We start from the raw sequence: 22,829 nt of genomic DNA, 5'->3' as shown, positions 1-22,829 counted from the left end.
GGGGAAAGAGGAAGCAGTAACAAGACTTTTATTTTCTTGGGCTCCAAAATCACTGCAGACAGTGACTGCAGCCACAAAATTAAAAGACGTTTGCTCCTTGGAAGTAAAGCTATGACTAACCTAGCCAGCACATTAAAAAACAAAGATATCATTTTGCCGACAAAGATCTATATAGTCAAATCTATTGTTTTTCAAGTAGTCATGTATGGATATGAGAGTTGGATCATAAAGCATCCTGAGCACTGAAGAATTGATGCCTTTGAATTGCAGCATTGGAGAAGGCTCTTGAGAGTCCCTTGGACTGCAAAGGGATCATATTAGTCAATCTTAGAGGAAATCAACCCTGAATATTCATTGGAAGGACTGATGTTGAAGCTGAAGCTCAAACACCTTAGCCACCTAATGCAAAGAGCCAACTCATTGGAAAAGATCCTGATTCTGGGAAAGATTGAAGACAGAAGGAGAAGGGGATGACAGAGGATGAGACGGTTTGAAGGCATCACCAACTCAATGGACATGAGCTTGAGCAAACTATGGGAGATAGTAAAGAGCAAGGAAGCCTAGTGTGCTGCAGTCCATGGGGTTGCAAAGAGTCAGATACAACTTAGTGAGTGAACAACAGTGATTGTTTTTGGTCAAGTATTATTGGTCACCTCATTATTATTAATCTTTTCTTTGTAACACATGCTTTATCAGAAAAAAAGATGCAGTAAGTATTTGTCCTTTATGGTAATACAATACACAATTTAGTTCATCTTGGCTATCTTTTCATGAGAGGTGCTTGTTTCTATTATGAAATATTCTTACAGTAAAGGGAATCCACACCAGACACCTGGAAGGCAGAGAGTGAACCACTTACCTAGCAGTTGCTGCTTCAGACCAACCCTGACATAACAGAGTAGCCACTCCTGTCCCAGGTGTTACTAATGTTAACTCAGCCTCCCAATCACAGCCACACCTTTCTCTCACAAATATGGCTTTTATTTAAGATTAAAGGACACATCACCAGGCTGAAAGGCCCACCCTCAACCCCTGTGAAAAGGCCTTAAGAAACAGGCTCTCTGTTCTTCCCTGTGAGAACTCTGACAGGACTGATACATTACCTGCATGAACTTTTGAAATGATGAAGGCAGCACGTCATCCATATACCCAATGTCTTTGGAGAAACGATTTAAAATTCTTCCTATAAGAACAGAATATGAGAAATTACTCTTTTACCCAGACAGGCCCTTTAAGACAAACAATTCATGACCAAATAAAATAATATTTTAAATGCATATTTATTTAATATATTTTAGAATCATATGAAATAAGCTGATGTCAGTGGAAGAAGGAGAAAATAGGATAATACCTAAAAAGAAACCAAAATACCACCAAATAGAAGTGGGTGGGATTGAAATTAGCTCTTGGTTTTTAAAAGAATGGTGGGGGGAGGGCAGGGAATCTTGTGGAAGGGTTGATGGATTTTGGAATGTTCCCTCCTTTTAGATCCATCCCATCTAAGGCTTCATTCCAAGTGCTTCTTATCCTTGATTTTATTTGCCTTCTCAAAATGCACTAAAACAGTATATCCTAAATGCTGCAGAATTTGAAGATGAGAATTTCTAATATCTACTGCTTTTAATGATTTAATTCAAACAACCCTGAAGCTACACAAATACATGTATACACACAATCAATTTTGGTGTATCCAGGGAAATGTGTTTATCTACCCTGGGAAATGTGTTTATCTACCTCTCTGAGCTTCATTTGTAATTGAAGCTTCAGGAAGCCAGCCTGCAGATGAGATGTGGGACCTCTACCTGCTCTTCCTGACCTCAGTCACAGATGACTTCTTCCCAAGGCCTTTCACATCAACCCACAACAGGCTGGTGAATGAGCAGTGGTTGGGGGCTGATTTTCTACTGCTGCTGGGATGTGAGGCTCTTCTGTTGTCCACAGGGTGTCTGGCTCACCGGAAGCACAGGGTGTGCCCACACCAGGAACTGGAGTGGAATCTGGAATCAGTGTTCACCCTTGGCCAGGCCAGCATTACAGCCTCAATTTTCCCATCTCAGACTTAGGAAATACAGATGAAGAAACTGTCTTTTAGTGACACATTTGGCAGATCTAGTGATAACTCTTCTGATATTGTAAGAATGCCTACTTTAGAGGGTGATTCTCAGGATTAAATAGGCTCTTGAAGGTGAAAGAACCCAGCCACAATGTCAGGTAAGTTACCAGGCGCTCAACCACCAAGGTGAGATGATGATTCTGACCCCCATGTTCTGCAGCATCACGTCCCCTGGGAAAGTCCACCAGGCGCTGCAGGAGGTCCACTTGGTAAAATGCAGATTCTGACTCAGGAATGCTGGGGGAGCTAGAGAGTCTGCATTTCCACCAAGCCGCCACATGACACCCTTTCTGCTGCTGTTTCCCACACCATGCTTCAAGGGGCAAGAGGTTGGGTTATTTAAACAATTCTGCTTTAGGAACATTAAAATCAAATGGGTTTTTTTTTTTCAAATATTCTAGATAATTTTGTGACCTACATAGTCTTTTTTAAGATTTATATATTTATTTAATTTTTGGCTGTGCTGGATCTCCATTGCTGCACATGGGCTTTCTCTAGTTGCAGCGCGGTGGTTTCTCTTGTTGTTGAGCATGGGCTTTAGGCACACAAGCTTCAGGAATTGTGGTGCATGGACTTAGCTGCCCTATGGCATGTGGAATCTTCCTACACTGGGGATCGAACCAGTTATCCCTGCACTGCCAGGTGGATTCTTAACCACTAGATTACCAGGGAAGCCCTGCATTGTCATTTTTTAACTTCTCAAAGTAATAATACCAAAATAAGGAAAATGTATGTCAAAAAATGTTAAGATACAGTTTACATGCATATGGTTTCATCAGTGGAAGAGTACAACTATTTAACATAGGCAGAATTTGGAAACACTGTAAATACAATTCAGCTTAAAAAGTGTTTAAAGCAATGATGGAATTTTTTTGAAAGATGAAAAGGCTACCCAGAGATGAACAGTACATGAAAACCACCCCTTTACCTTTCACCAGATGTGGGTGACTTAAGGTCTGAGAGACTGAGGATTAGCAAAGTTTGTAGAATACAAGAAAAACAAAACCAATGAGAAAAAGCATCTCTCCACATAGCAAGTATAATAACTGAACTAAATATCAAATATCATAAAAAAAAAAACTAAACTCTTATCACCAATGAGCTGAGTGCAGAAAATGTGAGGTCAGCAAGTTTAACAGTTACTTCTTGCACTAAGAAACATTAAGAGAACAGATAGTGATAAACCCACAGCAAACATTATCCTCAATGATGAAAAATTGAAAGTATTTCCCCTAAAGTCAGGAACAAGACAAGGATGCCCACTCTCACCACTACTATTCAACATAGTTTTGGAAGTTTTAGCCACAGCACTCAGAGAGGAAAAAGAAATAAAAGGAATACAGATTGGAAAGAAGAAGTACAATTCTCACTGTTTGCAGATTACATGATCCTCTACATAGAAAACCCTAAAGACACCACCAGAAAATTACTAGAGCTAATCAATGAATATAGTAAAGTTGCAGGATATAAAATTAACACACAGAAATCCCTTGCATTCCTATACACTAACAATGAGAAAACAGAAAAAGAAACTAAGGAAACAATTCCATTCACCATTGCAACGAAAACAATAAAATAGTTAGGAATAAATATACCTAAAGAAACAAAAGACCTATATATAGAAAACTATAAAACACTGATGAAAGAAATAAAAAAGCACGCAAATAGATGGAGAAATATACCATGTTCATGGATCGGAAGACTCAATACAGTGAAAATGAGTATACTACCCAAAGAAGTCTATAGATTCAATGTAATCCCTATCAAGCTACCAATGGTATTTTTCAGAGGACTAGAACAAATAATTTCACAATTTGTATGGAAATACAAAAAACCTCGAGTAGCCAAAGCAATCTTGAGAAAGAAGAATGGAACTGGAGGAATCAACCTGCCTGACTTCAGCCTATACTACAAAGCAACAGTCATCAAGAAAGTATTGTACTGGCACAAAGACAGAAACATAGATCAATGGAACAAAATAGAAAGCCCAGAGATAAATCCATGCAGCTATGGACACCTTCTCTTTGACAAAGGAGGCAAGAATATACAATGGCGAAAAGACAATCTCTTTAACAAGTGGTGCTGGGAAAACTAGTCAACCGCTTGTAAAAGAATGAAACTAGAACACTTTGTAACACCATACACAAAAATAAACACAAAATGGATTAAAGATCTAAATGTAAGGCGAGGAACTGTAAAACTCCTAGAGGAAAACATAGGCAAAACACTCTCTGATGTACATCATAGCAGGATCTTCTATGACCCACCTCCCAGAGTAATGGAAATAAAAGCAAAACCAAATGGGACCGAATTAAACTTAAAAGCTTTTGTACAACAAAGGAAACTATAAGAAAGGTGAAAAGACAGCCTTCAGAATGGGAGAAAATAATAGGAAATGAAACAACTGACAAATAATTAATCTCAAAAATATACAAGCAACTCCTGCAGCTCAATTCCAGAAAAGGCGTGCTGAGCGCAGGCGGCTGCGACTGGCGACCTGAGTGCAGCCCAGAGGAGCCACCCCACGTCCGAGGTCAGGGGAAGAAGCTGGGAGGACGCCATGCCCGAAGGGCAGCGGCCAAGAGGAGTTACCCACGTCCGAGGTCAGGGGCAGCGGCCGAGGGTACCAGTCAGTGATGGTGTAGGAACGGCCGAGAGGAGCTACCCCGCATCCGAGGTCAGGAGGGGCGGCCGAGAGGAGGTACCCAGCGTCCGAAGTCAGGGGCGTCGATGAGAAGAGTTACCCCACGTCTGAGGTCAGGGGCGGTGGCCGGGAGGAGCTACCCCATGCCCCTAAGACCGAGGCCAAGCATGGCGGGTGGGAGGAGCTACCCCACGCACCCATACCTGAGGCCAGGGACTGCAGCCGGGAGAAGCAACCCACGCCCAAGGCCAGAGGCAGTGGCCAGGAGGACCAACCCCACGTCCAAGGAGCCATGGCTGCACAGGCCCAGGAGGGCCTACAGGAGCTATCCCACACTGAAGGTCAGGAAGGGCAGCAGTGAGGAGATACCCCTCATCCAAGGTAAAGAGCAATGGCTGCGCTTTGCTGGAGCAGCCGTGAAAAGATACCCCACGCCCAAGGTAAGAGAAACCCAAGTAAGATGGTAGGGGTTGCAAGAGGGCATCAGAGGGCAAACACACTGAAACCATACTCACAGAAAACTAGTCAATCTAATCACAATAGGATGACAACCTTGTCTAACTCAATGAAACTAAGCCATGCCTGTGGGGCAACCCAAGATGGGCGGGTCATGGTGGAGAGACCTGACAGAATGTGGTCCACTGGAGAAGGGAATGGCAAACCACTTCAGTATTCTTGCCTTGGGAACCCCATGAACAGTATAAAAGGCAAAGTGATAGGACACTGAAAGAGGAACTCCCCAGGTGAGTAGGTGCCCAATATGCTACTGGAGATCAGTGGAGAAATAACTCCAGAAAGAATGAAGGGATGGAGCCAAAGCAAAAACAATACCCAGCTGTGGATGTGACTGGTGATAGAAGCAAGGTCTGATGCTGTAAAGAGCAATATTGTATACGAACCTGGAATGTCAGGTCCATGAATCAAGGCAAATTGGAAGTGGTCAAACAAGAGATGGCAAGAGTGAACGTTGACATTCTAGGAATCAGCTAACTGAAATGGACTGGAATGGGTAAATTTAACTCAGATGACCATTATACCTACTACTGCGGGCAGGAATCCCTCAGAAGAAATGGAGTAGCCATCATGGTCAACAAAAGAGTCCGAAATGTAGTACTTGGATGCAATCTCAAAAACGACAGAATGATCTCTGTTCATTTCCAAGGCAAAACATTTAATATCACAGTAATCCAAGTCTATGCCCCAACCAGTAATGCTGAAGAAGCTGAAGTTGAACAGTTCTATGAAGACCTACAAGAACCTGTATACCTAACCTTTAGACCTTTAGACCTAACCTTTAGACCTTTAGAACTAACACCCAAAAAAGATGTCCTATTCATTATAGGTGACTGGAATGCAAAAGTAGGAAGTCAAGAAACACCTGGAACAATAGGCAAATTTGGGCTTGGTATATGGAATGAAACAGAGCAAAGACTAATAGAGTTTTGCCAAGAAAATGCACTGGTCATAACAAACACCCTCTTCCAACAACACAAGAGAAGACTCTATACATTGACATCACCAGATGGTTAACATCGAAATCAGACTGATTATAATCTTTGCAGCCAAAGATAGAGAAGCTCTATACAGTCAGCAAAAACAAGACCAGGAGCTGACTGTGGCTCAGACCATGAACTCCTTATTGCCAAATTCAGACTTCAATTGAAGAAAGCAGGGAAAACCACTAGACCATTCAGGTATGACCTAAATCAAATCCTTTATGATTGTACAGTGGAAGTGAGAAATAGATTTAAGGCACTAGATCTGATAGAGTGCCTGATGAACTGTGGACTGAGGTTCGTGACATTGTACAGGAGACAGGGATCAAGACCATCCCCATGGAAAAGAAATGCAAAAAAGCAAAATGGCTGTCTGGGGAGGCCTTTCAAATAGCTGTGAAAAGAAGAGAAGCGAAAAGCAAAGGAGAAAAGGAAAGATATAAACATCTGAATTCAGAGTTCCAAAGAATAACAAGAGATAAGAAAGCCTTCAGCAATCAATGCAAAGAAATAGAGGAAAACAACAGAATGGGAAAGAATAGAGATCTCTTCAAGAAAATCAGAGATACCAAAGGAACATTTCATGCAAAGATGGGCTCAATAAAGGGCAGAAATGGTATGGACCTAACAGAAGCAGAAGATATTAAGAAGAGATGGCAAGAATACACAGAAGAACTGTACAAAAAAGATCTTCATGACCCAGATAATCAGGATGGTGTGATCACTGACCTAGAGCCAGACATCCTGGAATGTGAAATCAAGTGGGCCTTAGAAAGCATCACTATGAACAAAGCTAGTGGAGGTGATAGAATTCCAGTTGAGCTATTCCAAATCCTGAAAGATGAAGCTGTGAAAGTGCTGCACTCAATATGCCAGCAATTTGGAAAACTCAGCAGTGGCCACAGGCCTGGAAAAGGTCAGTTTTCATTCCAATCCCAAAGAAGCAATGCCAAAGAATGCTCAAACTACCACATAATTGCACTCATCTCACACGCTAGTAAAGTAATGCTCAAAATTCTCCAAGCAAGGCTTCAGCAATATATGAACTGTGAACTTCCTGATGTTCAAGCTGGTTTTAGAAAAGGCAGAGGATCCAGAGATTAAATTGCCAACATCCGCTGGATCATCGAAAAAGCAAGAGAGTTCCAGAAAAATATATATTTCTGCTTTACTGACTATGCCAAAGCCTTTGACTGTGTGGATCACAATAAACTGGAAAATTCTGAAAGAGATGGGAATACCAGACTACCTGATCTGCCTCTTGAGAAATTTGTATGCAGGTCAGGAAGCAACAGTTAGAACTGGACATGCAACAACAGACTGGTTCCAAATAGGAAGAGGAGTTCGTCAAGGCTGTATATTGTCACCCTGTTTATTTAATTTATATGCAGAGTACATCATGAGGAACGCTGGACTGGAAGAAGCACAAGCTGGAATCAAGATTGCCGGGAGAAATATCAGTAACCTCAGATATGCAGATGACAGCACCCTTATGGCAGAAAGTGAAGAGGAACTAAAAAGCCTCTTGATGAAAGTGAAAGTGGAGAGTGAAAAAGTTGGCTTACAGCTCAACATTCAGAAAATGAAGATCATGGCATCTGGTCCCATCACTTCCTGGGAAATAGATGGGGAAACAGTGGAAACAGTGTCAGACTTTATTTTTTTGGACTCCAAAATCACTGCAAATGGTGACTGCAGCCATGAATTTAAAAGACGCTTACTCCTTGGAAGGAAAGTTATGACCAACCTAGATAGCATATTCAAAAGCAGAGACATTACTTTGCCAACAAGGTTCATCTAGTCAAGGCTATGGTTTTTCCTGTGGTCATGTATGGATGTGAGAGTTGGGACTGTGAAGAAGGCTGAGCACTGAAGAATTGATGCTTTTGGACTGTGGTGTTGAAACTCTTGACAATCCCTTGGACTGCAAGGAGATCCAACCAGTCCATTCTGAAGATCAGCCCTGGGATTTCTTTGGAAGGAATGATGCTAAAGCTGAAACTCCAGTACTTTGGCCACCTCATGTGAAGAGTTGACTCATTGGAAAAGACTCTGATGCTGGGAGGGATTGGGGGCAACTGGAGAAGGGGACGACAGAGGATGAGATGGCTGGATGGCATCACTGACTCGATTGACGTGAGTCTCAGTGAACTCTGGGAGTTGGTGATGGACAGGGAGGCCTGGCATGCTGTGATTCCTGTGGTCACAGAGTCAGACACGACTGAGCGACTGATCTGATATGATCTGATCCGAATCAAAAAATGGGCCAAAGAACTAAATAGACATTTCTCCAAAAAAAACATACAGATGGCTAACAAACACGTGAAAAGATGCTCAACATCACTCATTATCAGAGAAATGCAAATCATTCACGCCCATCAGAATGGCTGCAATCAAAAAGTCTACAAACAATACATGCTGGAGAGAGTGCAGAGGAAAAGGAACCCTCTTACACTGTTGGTGGGAATGCAAACTAGTTCAGCCACTATGGAGAACAGTGTGGAGATTTCCTTAAAAAACTGGAAATAAAACTGCCATATGACCCAGCAACCCCACTGCTGGGCATACACACACCAAGGAAACCAGAATTGAAAGAGACACGTGTACCCCAACGTTCATCACAGCACTGTGTATAATAGCTAGGACAAGGAAGCAACCTAGATGTCCATTGGTAGACAAATGGATAAGAAAGCTGTGGTACATATACACAATGAAATATTACTCAGCCCTTAAAAAGAATGTATTTGAATCAGTTCTAATGAGTTGGATGAAACTGAAGCCTATTATTCAGAGCAAAGTAAGCCACAAAGAAAAACACCAATACAGTATATTAATGCATACATATGGAATTTAGAAAGATGGTAATGATGACCCTATATGCGAGATAGCAGAGACACAGATGTAAAGAACAGACTTTTGGACTCTGTGTGAGATGGCGAGGGTGGGATAACTTGAGAGAATAGCATTGAAACATGTATATTATCATATGTGAAGTAGTCACCAATCCAGTTTCCTTGCATGAGGCAGGGTGCTCGAGGCAGGGTGCTCAAGGCTGTTGCACTGGGATGACTCTGAGGGATGGGATGGGGAGGTAAGTGGGAGGGTGGGTCAGGATGGGGAACACATGTACACCCATGGCTGATTCATGTGTATGAATGGCAAAAAACCCCACAACATTGTAAAGTAATTAGCCTCCAGTTAAAATAAATTTTAAAAAAGAGAGAGAGAGAACAGATAGCTTTTCAGAATATTTATTTCCTCTGTTTTTGAGATAGACTGTTGTAATCAGAGCTGTAATTCCAACTTTATGGCCTTGCAGTATAAAGTTCTCTCAAAGGTCTCCATATGAAAGCCTTATGATAAATTCCCTTCACACACATGCCATGATTATTCATATGAATGACACAGGATACATGGCCCCTACTGCAATATCTCCAGGAATACAGAGGGAAAAAAGGATTCACAGTAAACAAGGGGAACCCAAGCCATTTTCAGACTATTCTGTTAGGGCTTTCTCACATTAAACTGAATCTTGTCTTCCTGAAAGATCCAAACTCTGATGTTTATTCTCTCCTTATAAGCACACAAAGTGAATCTAATTTCTGTCAATAGGACAGTCTTTCAAATACTTAAAGGAAGTGAATCATATCCTTTCCACCACTACTCCTTGGTGCCTCAATGATCTCTAATAAGGCATGGTCTTATCCTGGCCGCTGCCTCTTGACCAGACTCAGATGGCCAGTCCCAGTTAATGCCTTGAGCCCAGGAGTAAAATCACCACCTCCTTCATCCTGCATAATCAGCCACAAAGCTGACAAACATGGTAAATTCTGGAGGCCAGATCATATTTTGGATATGGGTATAATGAAAATCCACATCACTCTCATCTACAGCACAGGTAAATTTAGAGGAACAATTGAGTAATACATATAAACAACTCTAAAAGTACATCCCTTCTCACCCAGAAATTCCATTTCTAGGAATGTATCCCAGGAGTTAAAACCAATATAATATTGTACAGTAATTAGCCTCCAATTAAAGTAAATAAATTTAAATTTTAAAAAAATTTAAAAAATGAAATAAAATTGATTTTTAAAAAAAAGTGCATCAAAGGTGTACAATGTGGCATATTTGGAGAGTCAGAAGCAGAAAACAACCTCAACAAGTCTGAAATAAGCCTGCAATATAAATGTACAATTTAAATTTTTTGTGGTGTTTTTCTACAATGTCTATCGTTACTTGTATAAAAAGGTAGAGTTGGGGGAAGAACAAGAGAAAGACTGGGGGAAAGAGGGAAGGGAAATCAAGTGTTAAGGAGAGGAGGGAGGTAGTAGAAAGAGTTGAGGAAGAGAGGGGAGGAAGATAGCCTTCTTGAAGTCCATAGTATCTGAGAACCAATAAGGATCCTCTTAACTACTATGGTCCACATTTTTCTATTTTGGTCATGAGACAGAATACCATGAAAGATGTTACTGAACTTCTCATCAAATCCAAATTCACAATGATCATATTTTATGTTGTCTCTGAGTCTGGCTTCTCTTATTCAGCCTAAGGTTTTTGAGGTTCACCTGTGAGGTAACATGTGTCTTTTTAAGTCTTTTTTTTTTTTTTTTTTTTTACCACACAAGTGGTCTTAGGCACCAGCAATAACAGACCACATATCAGGCCATATCACACCTGACCTTGAGGGTAAGTAAGAGCAGATGGGTTCTGTGAAATCTTCAATGTTGTGAGCTTCTTTAGATGTGTCCATGGTTAGCTTCACTGATAGTCCTAGAATCTAATTGTTTTGATAAGAACTTACCATTGGTTTAAAGCCCTGCAGAGAATCAGAAGCTGGGGGTGGAGGGCCAAGGACAGGTTCTGAGTCCAGTGGAGTGTGGAGGGGTGGGAAGAACAATAAAGGAACCACTGTCCTCGTGAAAAGTGGGATTTATATTCAAGCAGCCTATTCAAAAAGCAAAAAAAAAAAAAAAAAAAGAGAGTCTCTCCAAAGGGGCCAAGAAAATATACACTGGTTGTCGTGTACACAAGGATCCTTTTCATCCCAGTGGTCATCTCTGGGCTCCGCTGAACACCCTCTCCATTGGACCAGTTTTGCCCCATCCCGTTGCACAGTACCTGGAAGGTCCAGGTATATTTTTTTGTGTACACGAAGGAGTCATTAAAGAAGGTGGTCCACCCTGGACTTCCTGCATCTACACAAATTAATTCGACTTACAAGAACCTAAGAACAGGAGCGGGAGCTGTAGAAGTCTGGGAGCTCCACAGTTTCTTCATCTTTGCTGTTAGAATAGGTCATAAATATGGTGCCTGCTCAAAGAATGTCAAGAAACATTAGGTTGGTGCAAAAATAATCACGGTTTTGCACTGTTGAAATTTGGCATTTGATATTGGAATACATGAATGTGGCTATGTCATACATCATTATAATGTTCATTTCTTGCTTTATGTTTTTTGCTAATGAATTATTACTTGCTGTTCATTTTATATATATTTTGGACTATGGAAATAATGTTAATAAAAAAGCAAATTTGAGCTATTTTCTTATTTGAGTTCAAAATGGGTCATAAGGCGGTGGAGACAACTCACAACATCAACAAGGCATCTGGCCCAGGAATTGCTAATGAATGTACAGTGCAGTGACGGTTCAAGTAGTTTTGCAAAGGAGATGAGAGCCTTGAAGATGAGCACGATGGCCAACCATCAGAAGTTGACAATGACCAAATAAGAGCACCGTTGAAGCTGACCCTTTTACCACTACAAGAGAAGTTGCCCCCAAAATCAACACCAACAATTTTACAGTCACTTAGCATTTGAAAGGTAAAAAGGCTCAATAAGTGGGTGTGTCATGAGCTGATCGCATATCAAAAAACTTGTTTTAAAGTGTCTATTCTATGCAACAACAATAAGCAATTTCTTGATTGGACTGTGACATGAGACCAAACTGGTTTTACATGACAACCAGCAATCACCAGCTCAGTGGTTGGACTGAGAAGACGCTCCAAAGCACTTCCCAAAGCCAAACTTACACCAAAAAAGGGTCATGGTCACTGTTTCGTGGTCTGCTGGCCATCTGATGCATTATAGATTTTTGAATCCCAGCAAAACCATTACTTCTGAGAAGTATGCTCAGCAAATTGATGAGATGCATAGAAAACTGCAATTCTTGCAGCTAGCATTGATTAACATAAAGGACCCAATTATTTGGGACAATACCCAGCAGCAGGTCACACAACCAACACTTCAAAAAGTGAACAAATTGGGCTACAGTTTTTTTTTTTTTTAATAATTGTTTTTAAAAATTGTTTATTTTTTAACTGAAAGATAATTGCTTTACAGAATTTTTTTGTTTTCTGTCAAACCTCAACATGAATCAGCCATAGGTATATATATGTTTCTTCTCTCTTGAACCTCTCTCGCATCTCCCTCCCCATCCCACCCCTCTAGGTTGATACAGAGCTTCTGTTTGAGTTCCCTGAGACATACAGCAAATTCCTGTTGGCTATCTCTTTTACATATGGTAATGTAAGTTTCCCTGTTACTCTCAAACATCGTACCCTCTCTTCCCCTCTCCCCATGTCCGTAAGTCTGTTCTCTATGTCTGTTTCTCCATTGCTGCCCTGCAAATAAATTATTTGGTACCATTTTTCTAGATTCCATATATATGCATTAGTATATGATAATTATATTTCTCTTTCTGACTTACTTAATATGTATAATACTCTAGGTTCATCCACCTCATTAGAGCTAACCCAAATGTGTTCATTTTTATGGCTGAGTAATATTCCATTGTGTATATGTATCACAACTTCTTTATCCATTCATCTGTCAATGGACATCTAGGTTGCTTCCCTGTTCTAGCTATTGTAAATAGTGCTGAAACGAACATTGGGGTACGTGTGTCTTTTTCAATTTTGGTTTCCTCAGGGTATATGCCTAGGAATGGAATTGCTAGGTCATCAGTTCAGTTCACTTCAGTCGCTCAGTTGTTTCTGACTCTTTGCAACCCTATGGACTGCAGCATGCCAGGCCTCCCTATCCATCACCAACTCCAGGAGTTAACTCAAATTCTTGTCCACTGAGTCGATGATGCCATCCAACCATCTCATCCTCTGTCATCCCCTTCTCCTCCTTCCTGCAATCTTTCCCACCATCAGTGTCTTTTCAAATGAGTCACTTCTTCGCATCAGGTAGCCAAAGTATTGGAGTTTCAGCTTCACCAACAGTGTTTCCAATGAATATTCAGGACTGATTTCCTTTAGGATGGACTGGATGGATCTCCTTGCAGTCCAAGGGAATCTCAAGAGTCTTCTCCAACACCGTAGTTCAAAAGCATCAATTCTTTAGTGCTCAGCTTTCTTTATAGTCCAACTCTCACATCCATACATGACCACTGGAAAAACCATAACCTTGACTAGATAGATGGACCTTTGTTGGCAAAGTAACATCTCTGCTTTTTAATATGCTGTTTAGGTTGGTCATAACTATCCTTGCAAGGAGTAAGTGTCTTTTAATTTCAAGCATGCAGTCACCATTTGCAGTGATTTGGGGGCCCCCCAAAATAAAGTCTCTCATTGTTTTCACTGTTTCTCCATCTATTTGTCATGAAGTGATGAGGTCGGATGCCATAATCTTAGTTTTCTGAATGTTGAGTTTTAAGCCAACTTTTTCACTCTCCTCTTTCACTTTCATGGTGTCATCTTCATATCTGAGTTTATTGATATTTCTCCCAGCAATCTTGATTCCAACTTGTGCTTCCTCCAGCCAACCATTTCTCATGATGTACTCTGCATATAAGTTAAATAAGCAGGGTGACAATATACAGCCTTGATGTACTCCTTTTCCTATTTGGAACCAGTCTGTTGTTCTATGTCCAGTTCTAACTGTTGCTTCCTGACCTCCATACAGGTTTCTCAAGAGGCAAGTCAGGTGGTCTGGTATTCCTGTCTCTTTCAGAATTTTCCACAGTTTATTGTGATCCACACAATCAAAGGCTTTGGCATAGTCAATAAAGCAGAAATAGATGTTTTTTCTGGAACTCCCTTGCTTTTTCAATGATCCAGTGGATGTTCGCAATTTGAACTCTGGTTCCTCTGCCTTTTGTAAATCCAGCTTGAACATCTGGAGGTTCACAGAAGAACTGTACAAAAAAGATCTTCATGACCCAGATAATCACAATGGTGTGATCATTCACCTAGAGTCAGACACCCTCGAATGTGAAGTCAAGTGGGCCTTAGGAAGCATCACTACAAACAAAGCTAGTGGAGGTGATGGAATTCCAGTTGAACTATTTCAAATACTAAATGATTATGCTGTGCATTCAATATGCCAGCAAATTTGAAAAACTCAGCAGTGGCCACAGGGACTGAAAACAAAGGTCAGTTTTCATTCTAGTCCCTAAGAAGGGCAATGTCAAAGAATGTTGGGTCTTATGGTGGTTTTATTCCTAGTTTTCTAAGGAATCTATACCAATCTATAGTTACATTCCCACCAACAGTGCAAGAGGGTTCACTTTTCTCCACATCCTTTCCAGTGTTTATTGTTTGTAGACTTTTTGATAATGGCCATGCTCACTGGCCATCTGAATGCAGAGTTCCAAAGAATAGCAAGGAGAGATAATAAAGCCTTCCTCAGCGATGAATGCAAAGAAATTGAGGAAAACAATAGAATGGGAAAGACTAGAGATCTCTTCAGAGAAGTCAATGGTACCCCACTCCAGTGCTCTTGCCTGGAAAATCTCATGGATGGAGGAGCCTGGTGGGCTGCAGTCCATGGGATCACTAAGAGTCGGACACGACTGAGCGACTTCACTTTCACTTTTCACTTACATGCATTGGAGAATGAAATGGCAACCCACTCCAGTGTTCCTGCCTGGAGAATCCCAGGGATGGTGGATCCTGGTGGGCTGCCGTCTATGGGGTCGCACAGAGTCAGACACGACTGAAGCGACTTAGCAGCAGCAGCAGCAGAGATCTCTTCAAGAAAATTAGAGATACCAAGGGAACATTTCATGAAAAGATGGGTTCAATAAAGGACAGAAATGGTAGTGGCCCAACAGAAGTAGAAGATATTAAGAAGAGGTGGCAAGAATTCACAGAAGAACTGTACAAAAAAGATCTTCACAACCAAGATAATCACATTGGTGTGATCACTCACCTAGAGCCAGACATTCTGGAATTAAACAAAGCTAGTGGAGGCGATGGAATTCCAGTTGAGCTCTTTCAAATCCTGAAAGATGATGCTGTGAAAGTGCTGCACTCAATATGCCAGCAAATTTGGAAAATTCAGCAGTGGCCACAGGCCTGGAAAAGGTCCGTTTTCATTCCAATCCCAAAGAAAGGCAATGCCAAAGAATGCTCAAACTACCATACAATTGCACTCATCTCACACACTAGTAAAGTGATGCTCAAAATTCTCCAAGCCAGGCTTCAGCAATACATGAACCATGAACTTCCAGATGTTCAAGATGGTTTTAGAAAAGGCAGAGGAACCAGAGATCAAATTGCCAACATCTGCTGGATCATGGTAAAAGCAAGAGAGTTCCAAAAAAACATCTATTTCTGCTTTATTGAGTATGCCAAAGCCTTTGATTGTGTGGATCACAATAAACTGTGGAAAATTATGAAAGATATGGGCATACGAGACCACCTGACCTGCCTCCTGAGAAACCTGTATGCAGGTCAGGAAGCAACAGAACTGAACATGGAACAACAGACTGGTTCCAAATAGGAAAAGGAGTATGTCAAGGCTGTATATTGTCACCCTGCTTGTTTAACTTATATGCAGAATACATCATGAGAAACGCTGGGCTGGAAGAAGCACAAGCTGGAATTAAGATTGCCAGGAGAAATATCAATAACCTCAGATATTCAATGACACCACCCTTAAGGCAGAAAGTGAAGAGGAACTAAAGAGCGTCTTGATGTACATGAAAGAGGAGAGTGAAAATGTTGGCTTAAAGCTCAACATTCAGAAAACGAAGATCATGGCGTCTGGTCCCATCACTGCATGGGAAATAGATGGGGGAACAGTAGAAACAGTGGCTGACTTTATTTTTCTGGGCTCCAAAATCACTGCTGATAGTGATTGCAGCCATCAAATTAAAAGACCTTTGCTCCTTGGGAGCAAAGTTATGACCAACCTAGACAGCGTATTAAAAAGCAGAGACAATAGTTTGTCAGCAAAGGTCAGTCTACTCAAAGCTATGGTTTTTCCAGTGGTCACATATGGATGTGAGAGTTGGAATATAAAGAAAGCTTAGCACAGAAGGATTGATGCTTTTGAACTGTGATGTTGGAGAAGACTCTTGAGAGTCTCTTGGACTGCAAGGAGATCCAACCATTCCATCCTAAAGATCACTTCTGGGCATTCATTGGAAGGACTGATGTTGAAGTTGAAACTCCAATACTTTGGCCACCTAATGTGAAGAACTGACTCATTTGAAAAGACTCTGATACTGGGAAAGATTGAAGGCGGGAGGAGAAGGGGAAAACAGAGGCTGAGATGGTTGAATGGCATCACCGACTCAATGGACAAGAATTTGAGTAAACTCTTGGAGTTGGTGATGGATAGGGAGGCCTGGCGTGCTGCAGTCCATAGGGTTGTAAAGAGATGGACATGACTGAGCAACTGAACTGATGGAATTGATTCTGACTGGTGTGAGGTGATATCCCATTGTGGTTTTGATTTGCATTTCTCTAGTTATGAGCAATTGAAGAAGACAATGGCACCCCACTCCAGTACTCTTGCCTGGAAAATCCCATGGACAGAGGGACCTGGTGGGCTGCAGTCCATGGGGTCGCTAAGAGTCAGACACAACTGAACGACTTCACTTTCACTTTTCACTTTCATGCGTTGGAGAAGGAAATGACAACCCACTCCAGTGTTCTTGCCTGGAGAATCCCAAGAACGGGGGAGCCTGGTGGGCAGCCATCTATGGGGTCGCAGAGAGTCGGACACGACTGAAATGACTTAGCAGCAGCAGCAGCAGCAGCAGCAGCAGCAATAATAAGAAATATTGAGCATCTTTTCATGTGTTTGTTAGTCATTTGTAGTCTTCTTTGGAGAAATGTCTGTTTAGGTCTTTTCCCCACTTTTTGATTGGGTTGTTTTTTTCTTCTGGCATTGATTTGTAAGAGCTGCTTGTATATTTTGGAAATTAATCCTTTGTCAGTTGTTTCATTTGCTATTATTTTCTTCCATTTTGAGGGTTGTCTTTTCACTGGGTTTACAGTTTCCTTTGCTGTGCAAAAGCTTTTAAGTTTAATTGGGTACCATTTGTTTGCTTTTGTTTTTATTTCCATTATTCTAGGAGGTGGATCATGGAGGATCTTGCTTTATTTTATGTCATCGAGTGCTCTGCCCATGTTTTCTTCAAAGAGTTTTATAGTATCTGATCTTATATTTAGGTCTTTAATCCATTTTGAATTTATTTTTGTGTATGGTGTTAGGAAGTGTTCTAATTTCATTCTTTTACATGTAGCTGTCCAGTTTTCCCAGCACCACTTATTGAAGAGGCTATCTTTGCCCCATTGCATATTCTTGCCTCCTTTTTCAAAAATAAGGTACTCATAGGTGCATGGGTTTATTTCTTGGCTTTCTATCTTGTTCCATTTGCCTATATTTCTGTTTTTGTGCCAGTTCCATACTGTCTTGATGACTGTAGCTTTGTAGTATAATCTGAAGTCAAGAAGGTGGATTGCTCCAGTTCCATTCTTCTTTCTCAAGATTGCTTTGGCTATTTGGGTTCTTCTGTTTCCAAGTGAATTGTGAACTTTTCTGTTCTAGTTCTGTGAGAAATGCCATTGGTAATTTGATAGGAATCACATTGAATCTGTAGATTGCATTTGGTAGTATTGTCATTTTCATAATATTGGTTCTTCCTACTTAGGTACATGGAATATCTCTCCATCTGTTTATGTCATCTTTGATTTCTTGCATCAGTGTCTTATAATTTTCTGTGTACAGGTCTTTTGTCTCCTTAGGTAGGTTTATTCTTAGATATTAGCAATGGTGAGTGGGGATTGATTTCTTAATGTCTTTTTCTGATTTTTCATTGTTGGTATATAGGAATGCAAGTGATTTCTGTGTACTGATTTTTGTATCCTGTGCCTGTGACTTTGCTAAATTCACTGATAAGCTCCAGTAATTTTCTGATAGTATCTTTAGGGTTTTTTATGTATAGTATCATGCCATCTGCAAACAGTGAGAGCTTTGTTTCTGCTTTTCTGATCTAGATTCTTTTTACTTATTTTACTTCACTGATTGATGTAGCTAAGACTTCCAAATCTATGTTGAATAGCAGTGGTGACAGTGGACACCCTTGTCTTGTTCCTGATCTTAGGGGAAGTGCTTGCTGTTTTTCACCATTGAGAATAACATAGGCTGTGGGCTTATCATATATACCCTTTTCTATGTTGAGGTAGGTTCCTTTATTTCCTATTTTCTGAATAATTTCAATTATAAATGGGTGCCAAGTTTTTTCAAAGGCCTTTTCTGCATCTGTTGAGATTATCATATGTTTTTTAATCTTTCAGTTTGTTAATATGGTGTATCACATTGATTAATTTGCATATATTGAAGAATCCCTGTACCTCTGGAATGAACCCAATTGGATCGTGGTGTATGAGCTTTTTAATGTGTTGTTGAATTCTGTTTGCTAGAATTTTATTGAGAATTTTTCCATCTATGTTCATCAGTGATATTGGCCTGTAGCTTTCTTTTTCTGTGTTGTCTTTGGTTTTGGTATCAGGGTGATGGTGGCCTCATAGAATGAGTTTGGAAGTATTCCTTCCTCTGCAATTTTTTGAAAGAGTTTTAGAAGGATAGGCATTAGCTCTTCTCTAAATGTTTGACAGAATTCACCTGTGAAGCTATCTGGTCCTAGTCTCATTTTTGGGGAGATTTTTTTTTTTTTATCACAGCTTCGATTTCAGTGCTTGTAATTGGGTCATTCATAATCTCTATTTCTTCCTGGATCAGTCTTGGAAGATCAAACTTTTCTAAGAATCTGTCCATCTCTTCCAGGTTATCCATTTTATTGCCATGTAGTTGTTCATAATAGTCTCTTATAATCCATTGCATTTCTGTATTGTCTGTTGTAACCTCTCCTTTTTCATTTCTAATTTTTTTGATTTGATTCTTCTCTTTTGTTCTTGATGAGTCTGGATAAATGTTAGTCAATTTTGTTTATTTTCTCAAAGAACCAGCTTTTAGTTTTATTAATCCTTGCTATTGTTTATTTATTTATTTTTCATTTATTTCTGCTCTGATCTTTTTTATTTCTGTCCTTCTGATAATTTGGGGATTTCTTTTTCTTCTTATTTTTCCAGTTGTTTTAGGTGTAAAGTTAGGTTGTCTATTTGATGTTTTTTTTTTTGTTTCTCGAGGTAGGATTGTATTGGTATAAACTTCCCTCTTAGAACTGCTTTTGCTGCATCCCATATGTTTTGACTTGTCATATTTACATTGTCATTTGTTTTTAGGAATTTTTTAATTTCCCTTTTGATTTCTTCAGTAAGCTGTTCATTATTTAGAAACATTTTTTTAATCTCCATTTGTTTGGTTTTTTTTTACAGATTCTTTTCTTGTAATTGATATCTAGTCTGATAGCATTGTGGTCAGAAAAGATGCCTGATACAGTTTCAATTTTTATTAATTTACTGAGGTTTGATTCGTGATCCAAGATATGCTCTGTCCTGGAGAATGTTTCATGTGCACTTGAGAAGAAGGTGTATTCTTCTGCATTTGGATGGAATATCCTGAAGGTATCAATGAGATCCATCTTATCTAATGTATGGTTTAAGACTTGCATTTCCTTATGAATTTTCTGTTTTGATGACCTGTCTGTTGGTGTAAGTGGGATGTTAAACTCTCCTCCTATTATTGTGCTACTGTCATTTCTCCTTTTATGTCTGTTAGTACTTGTCTTATGTATTGAGGTGCTCCTGTGTTGGATACATAGATATTCAAAATTGTTATGTCTTTCTCTTGGATTGATCCCTTGATCATTTGTAGTGTCCTTCCTTATCTCTTGTAATATTCTTTATCGTAACGTCTATTTTGTCTAATATGAGAATTGCTACTTCAGTTTTCTTTTGCTTTCCATTTGCATGGAATATATTTTTCCATCCTCTCACTTTCAGTCTATATATGTCTTTAGGTCTGAAGTGGGTTTCTTGTAGACAGCATATATATGGGTCTTGTTTTTATATCCATTCAGCCAGTCTATATATTTTGTTTGGAGCATTAAATCCATTTACATTTGAAGTAATTATTGATATATAGGTTCCTATTGCCATTTTCTTAATTGCTTTGGGCTTGCTTTTGTAGATCTTTTTCTTCTCTTGTATTTCCTGACTATATAATTCCCTTTAACATTTGTTGTAAAGCTGGTTTGGTGGTACTGAATTCTCTTAACTTTTGTTTGTCTGAAAAGGTTTCAATTTCTCCATCAATTTTGAATGAGATCCTTGCCAGGTAGAGTAATCTTGGTTGTGGACTTTTCCCTTTCAGTACTTTAAATATATCCTGCCATTCCCTTCTGGCATGCAGAGGGAAATCTCTTAACGGCAGAGATCAGCTGTTAAGTAAATGGGGTTTCCTTTGTATGTTTCTTGTTGCTTTTCCCTTGCTGCTTTTAATATTCGTTGTGTGTTTAATCTTTGTTAGTTTGATTAGTATGTCTTAGCGTGTTTCTCCATGGGTTTACCCTATATGGGACTCTTCGTGCCTCTTGGACTTGATTGACTATTTCCTTTTCCATATTGGGGAAATTTTCAACTATAATTTCTTCAAATTTTTTCTCAACTTTTATTTTTCCCTTCTTTTTCTAGGACCCCTATTATTTGAATGTTGGTGCATTTAATATTGTCCCAGAGGTCTCTGAGACTAACCTCAGTTCTTTTCATTCTTTTTACTTTATTCTACCCTTCAGCATTTATTTCCACCATTTTATCTTCCAGCTCCTTGATCTGTTCTTCTGCTTCAAATATTCTGCTACTTATTCCTTCTGGAGTATTTTTAATTTTATTAATGTGCTGTTTGCCTTTATATGTTTATTCTTTAATACTTCTAAGCCTTTGTTAATTGATTGTTGCATTTTCTACATTTTATTTTCAAGGTTTTTGATCATCTTTACTATCATTATTCTGAATTCTTTTTCAGGCAGTTTGCCTATTTCCTCTTCATTTATTTGTTCTTGTGTATTACTAGTCTGTTCCTTCATTTGTGCAGTATTTCTCTGCCTTTTCTTTTTCTTTTTCTTTTTTTTTTATAAATCTTACTGTGTTTGAGGTCTCCTTTTTCCAGGCTTCAAGTTTGAATTATTTATTCCCTTTGGTTTCTCCCCTCCTAAGTCTGGTCCAGTGGTTTGTGTAAGCCTCATGTAGGGTGAGATTTGTGTTGAGTGGTTGTTTTTTTCCTCTGATTGGCAGAGTGTGGTATTAATCCTGTCTGCTGATGATTGGGTTTGTATTTTTGTTCTGTTTGTTGTTTGGATGAGGCATCCTGCACAGGGTGCTACTGGCATTTGGGTGATGCCAGATCTTGTATATAAGTGGCTGCCTTTGTGGGAGTTCTCACTATTGAATACTCCCTAGGGTTAGTTCTCTGGTAGTCTAGATTCTTGGAGTCAGTACTCCCACTCCAAAGGCTCAGGGCTTGATCTCTGGCCAGGATGGAGATTCCACAGGTGGTTTGTTATGGCATTAAATGGGATTAGAACAAATACACAAAAACAGGAAACCAAAGAAGAACCCTAGACAAATGGCAGTTACAAAATCAGGCAAATAATAATTAAAATAATGGAATATACACATATACATATACACCCATAAGCAAAATCAAAATAGACCAACAAGCATAAAGATCGACTCAGTGAACAAAGGAAACAAAAAGTGATATCTGCCAGTTAAGAACAAAACTAATGAAAGTACAAATTGGAAAACAAAACTAAAGCAAGGTGCCAACTAGGGAATAAAGCAATGAAAGCAAAACTAAGAAACATGGTGAGAAAAAGAAAGAAGAAAGAATAGAAATGCAGTTAAATAAAGTTATATAAAGAAGATTTATATTTATTAAAGATCAACTGCATGGGGGGAAATAAGAGTAGGAAAAACGAACAAAGGAATAAAAGTAGAAAAATAATAATAGATTTTAAAAGTTTAAAAATTAAAATTAAAAAGAGGGGATAAAAAGTAGAAGAAGAAGAAAAAAAAAGAAAACTCCACAGAATTTAAAAAGGCCAACATACAGGCAGAGGTTTATAACAGCAATAAAAAGTGTGATTGAATAAAAATTTGAAAAAAGAAACCCTCAAAAGCTTAATTAGATTTCATAGTGCTAATAAAATCAACAACTACAAGGGGTGGGTGGGAAATGAAAGAAAAAAAAATCCAAAATAAACTACAGAACAAGCCAAAAGATAAGAATAATAAATGTTTTTCTTGAGTCTCTGCTGTCAGCATCCTTTCCCTCTCTGGGAGTCATAGTCCACCTTACCTCCCTAGGATGCCCTCCAACACTGTGCTGGTCTCTGGACCTGCTGTTGGGGCAGCTCAGAATCTAATCTGCT

At 39.6% G+C, this 22,829-nt stretch overlaps 1 protein-coding gene across 1 annotated transcript in view; it reads right to left on the bottom strand.

The window, feature by feature from the left end:
* Window positions 1–22,829, bottom strand: part of LOC101907471 (ATP-binding cassette sub-family C member 4-like) — a gene marked incomplete at its 5' end in the record, with an annotated part of 69,753 nt that overhangs the window by 15,813 nt on the left and 31,111 nt on the right. Inside the window, one exon of the mRNA XM_024989120.2 lies at window positions 1,104–1,183. Within this exon, the coding sequence (XP_024844888.2) occupies window positions 1,104–1,183 (80 nt within the window). The remainder of the gene's footprint in view (window positions 1–1,103; window positions 1,184–22,829) is intronic.

The sequence above is a fragment of the Bos taurus genome, unplaced genomic scaffold, assembly GCF_002263795.3.
Source record: "Bos taurus isolate L1 Dominette 01449 registration number 42190680 breed Hereford unplaced genomic scaffold, ARS-UCD2.0 Leftover_ScbfJmS_2158, whole genome shotgun sequence".
NCBI classification, from domain to species: Eukaryota; Metazoa; Chordata; class Mammalia; order Artiodactyla; family Bovidae; genus Bos; species Bos taurus.
This window is presented reverse-complemented; position numbering and strand designations above follow the sequence as displayed.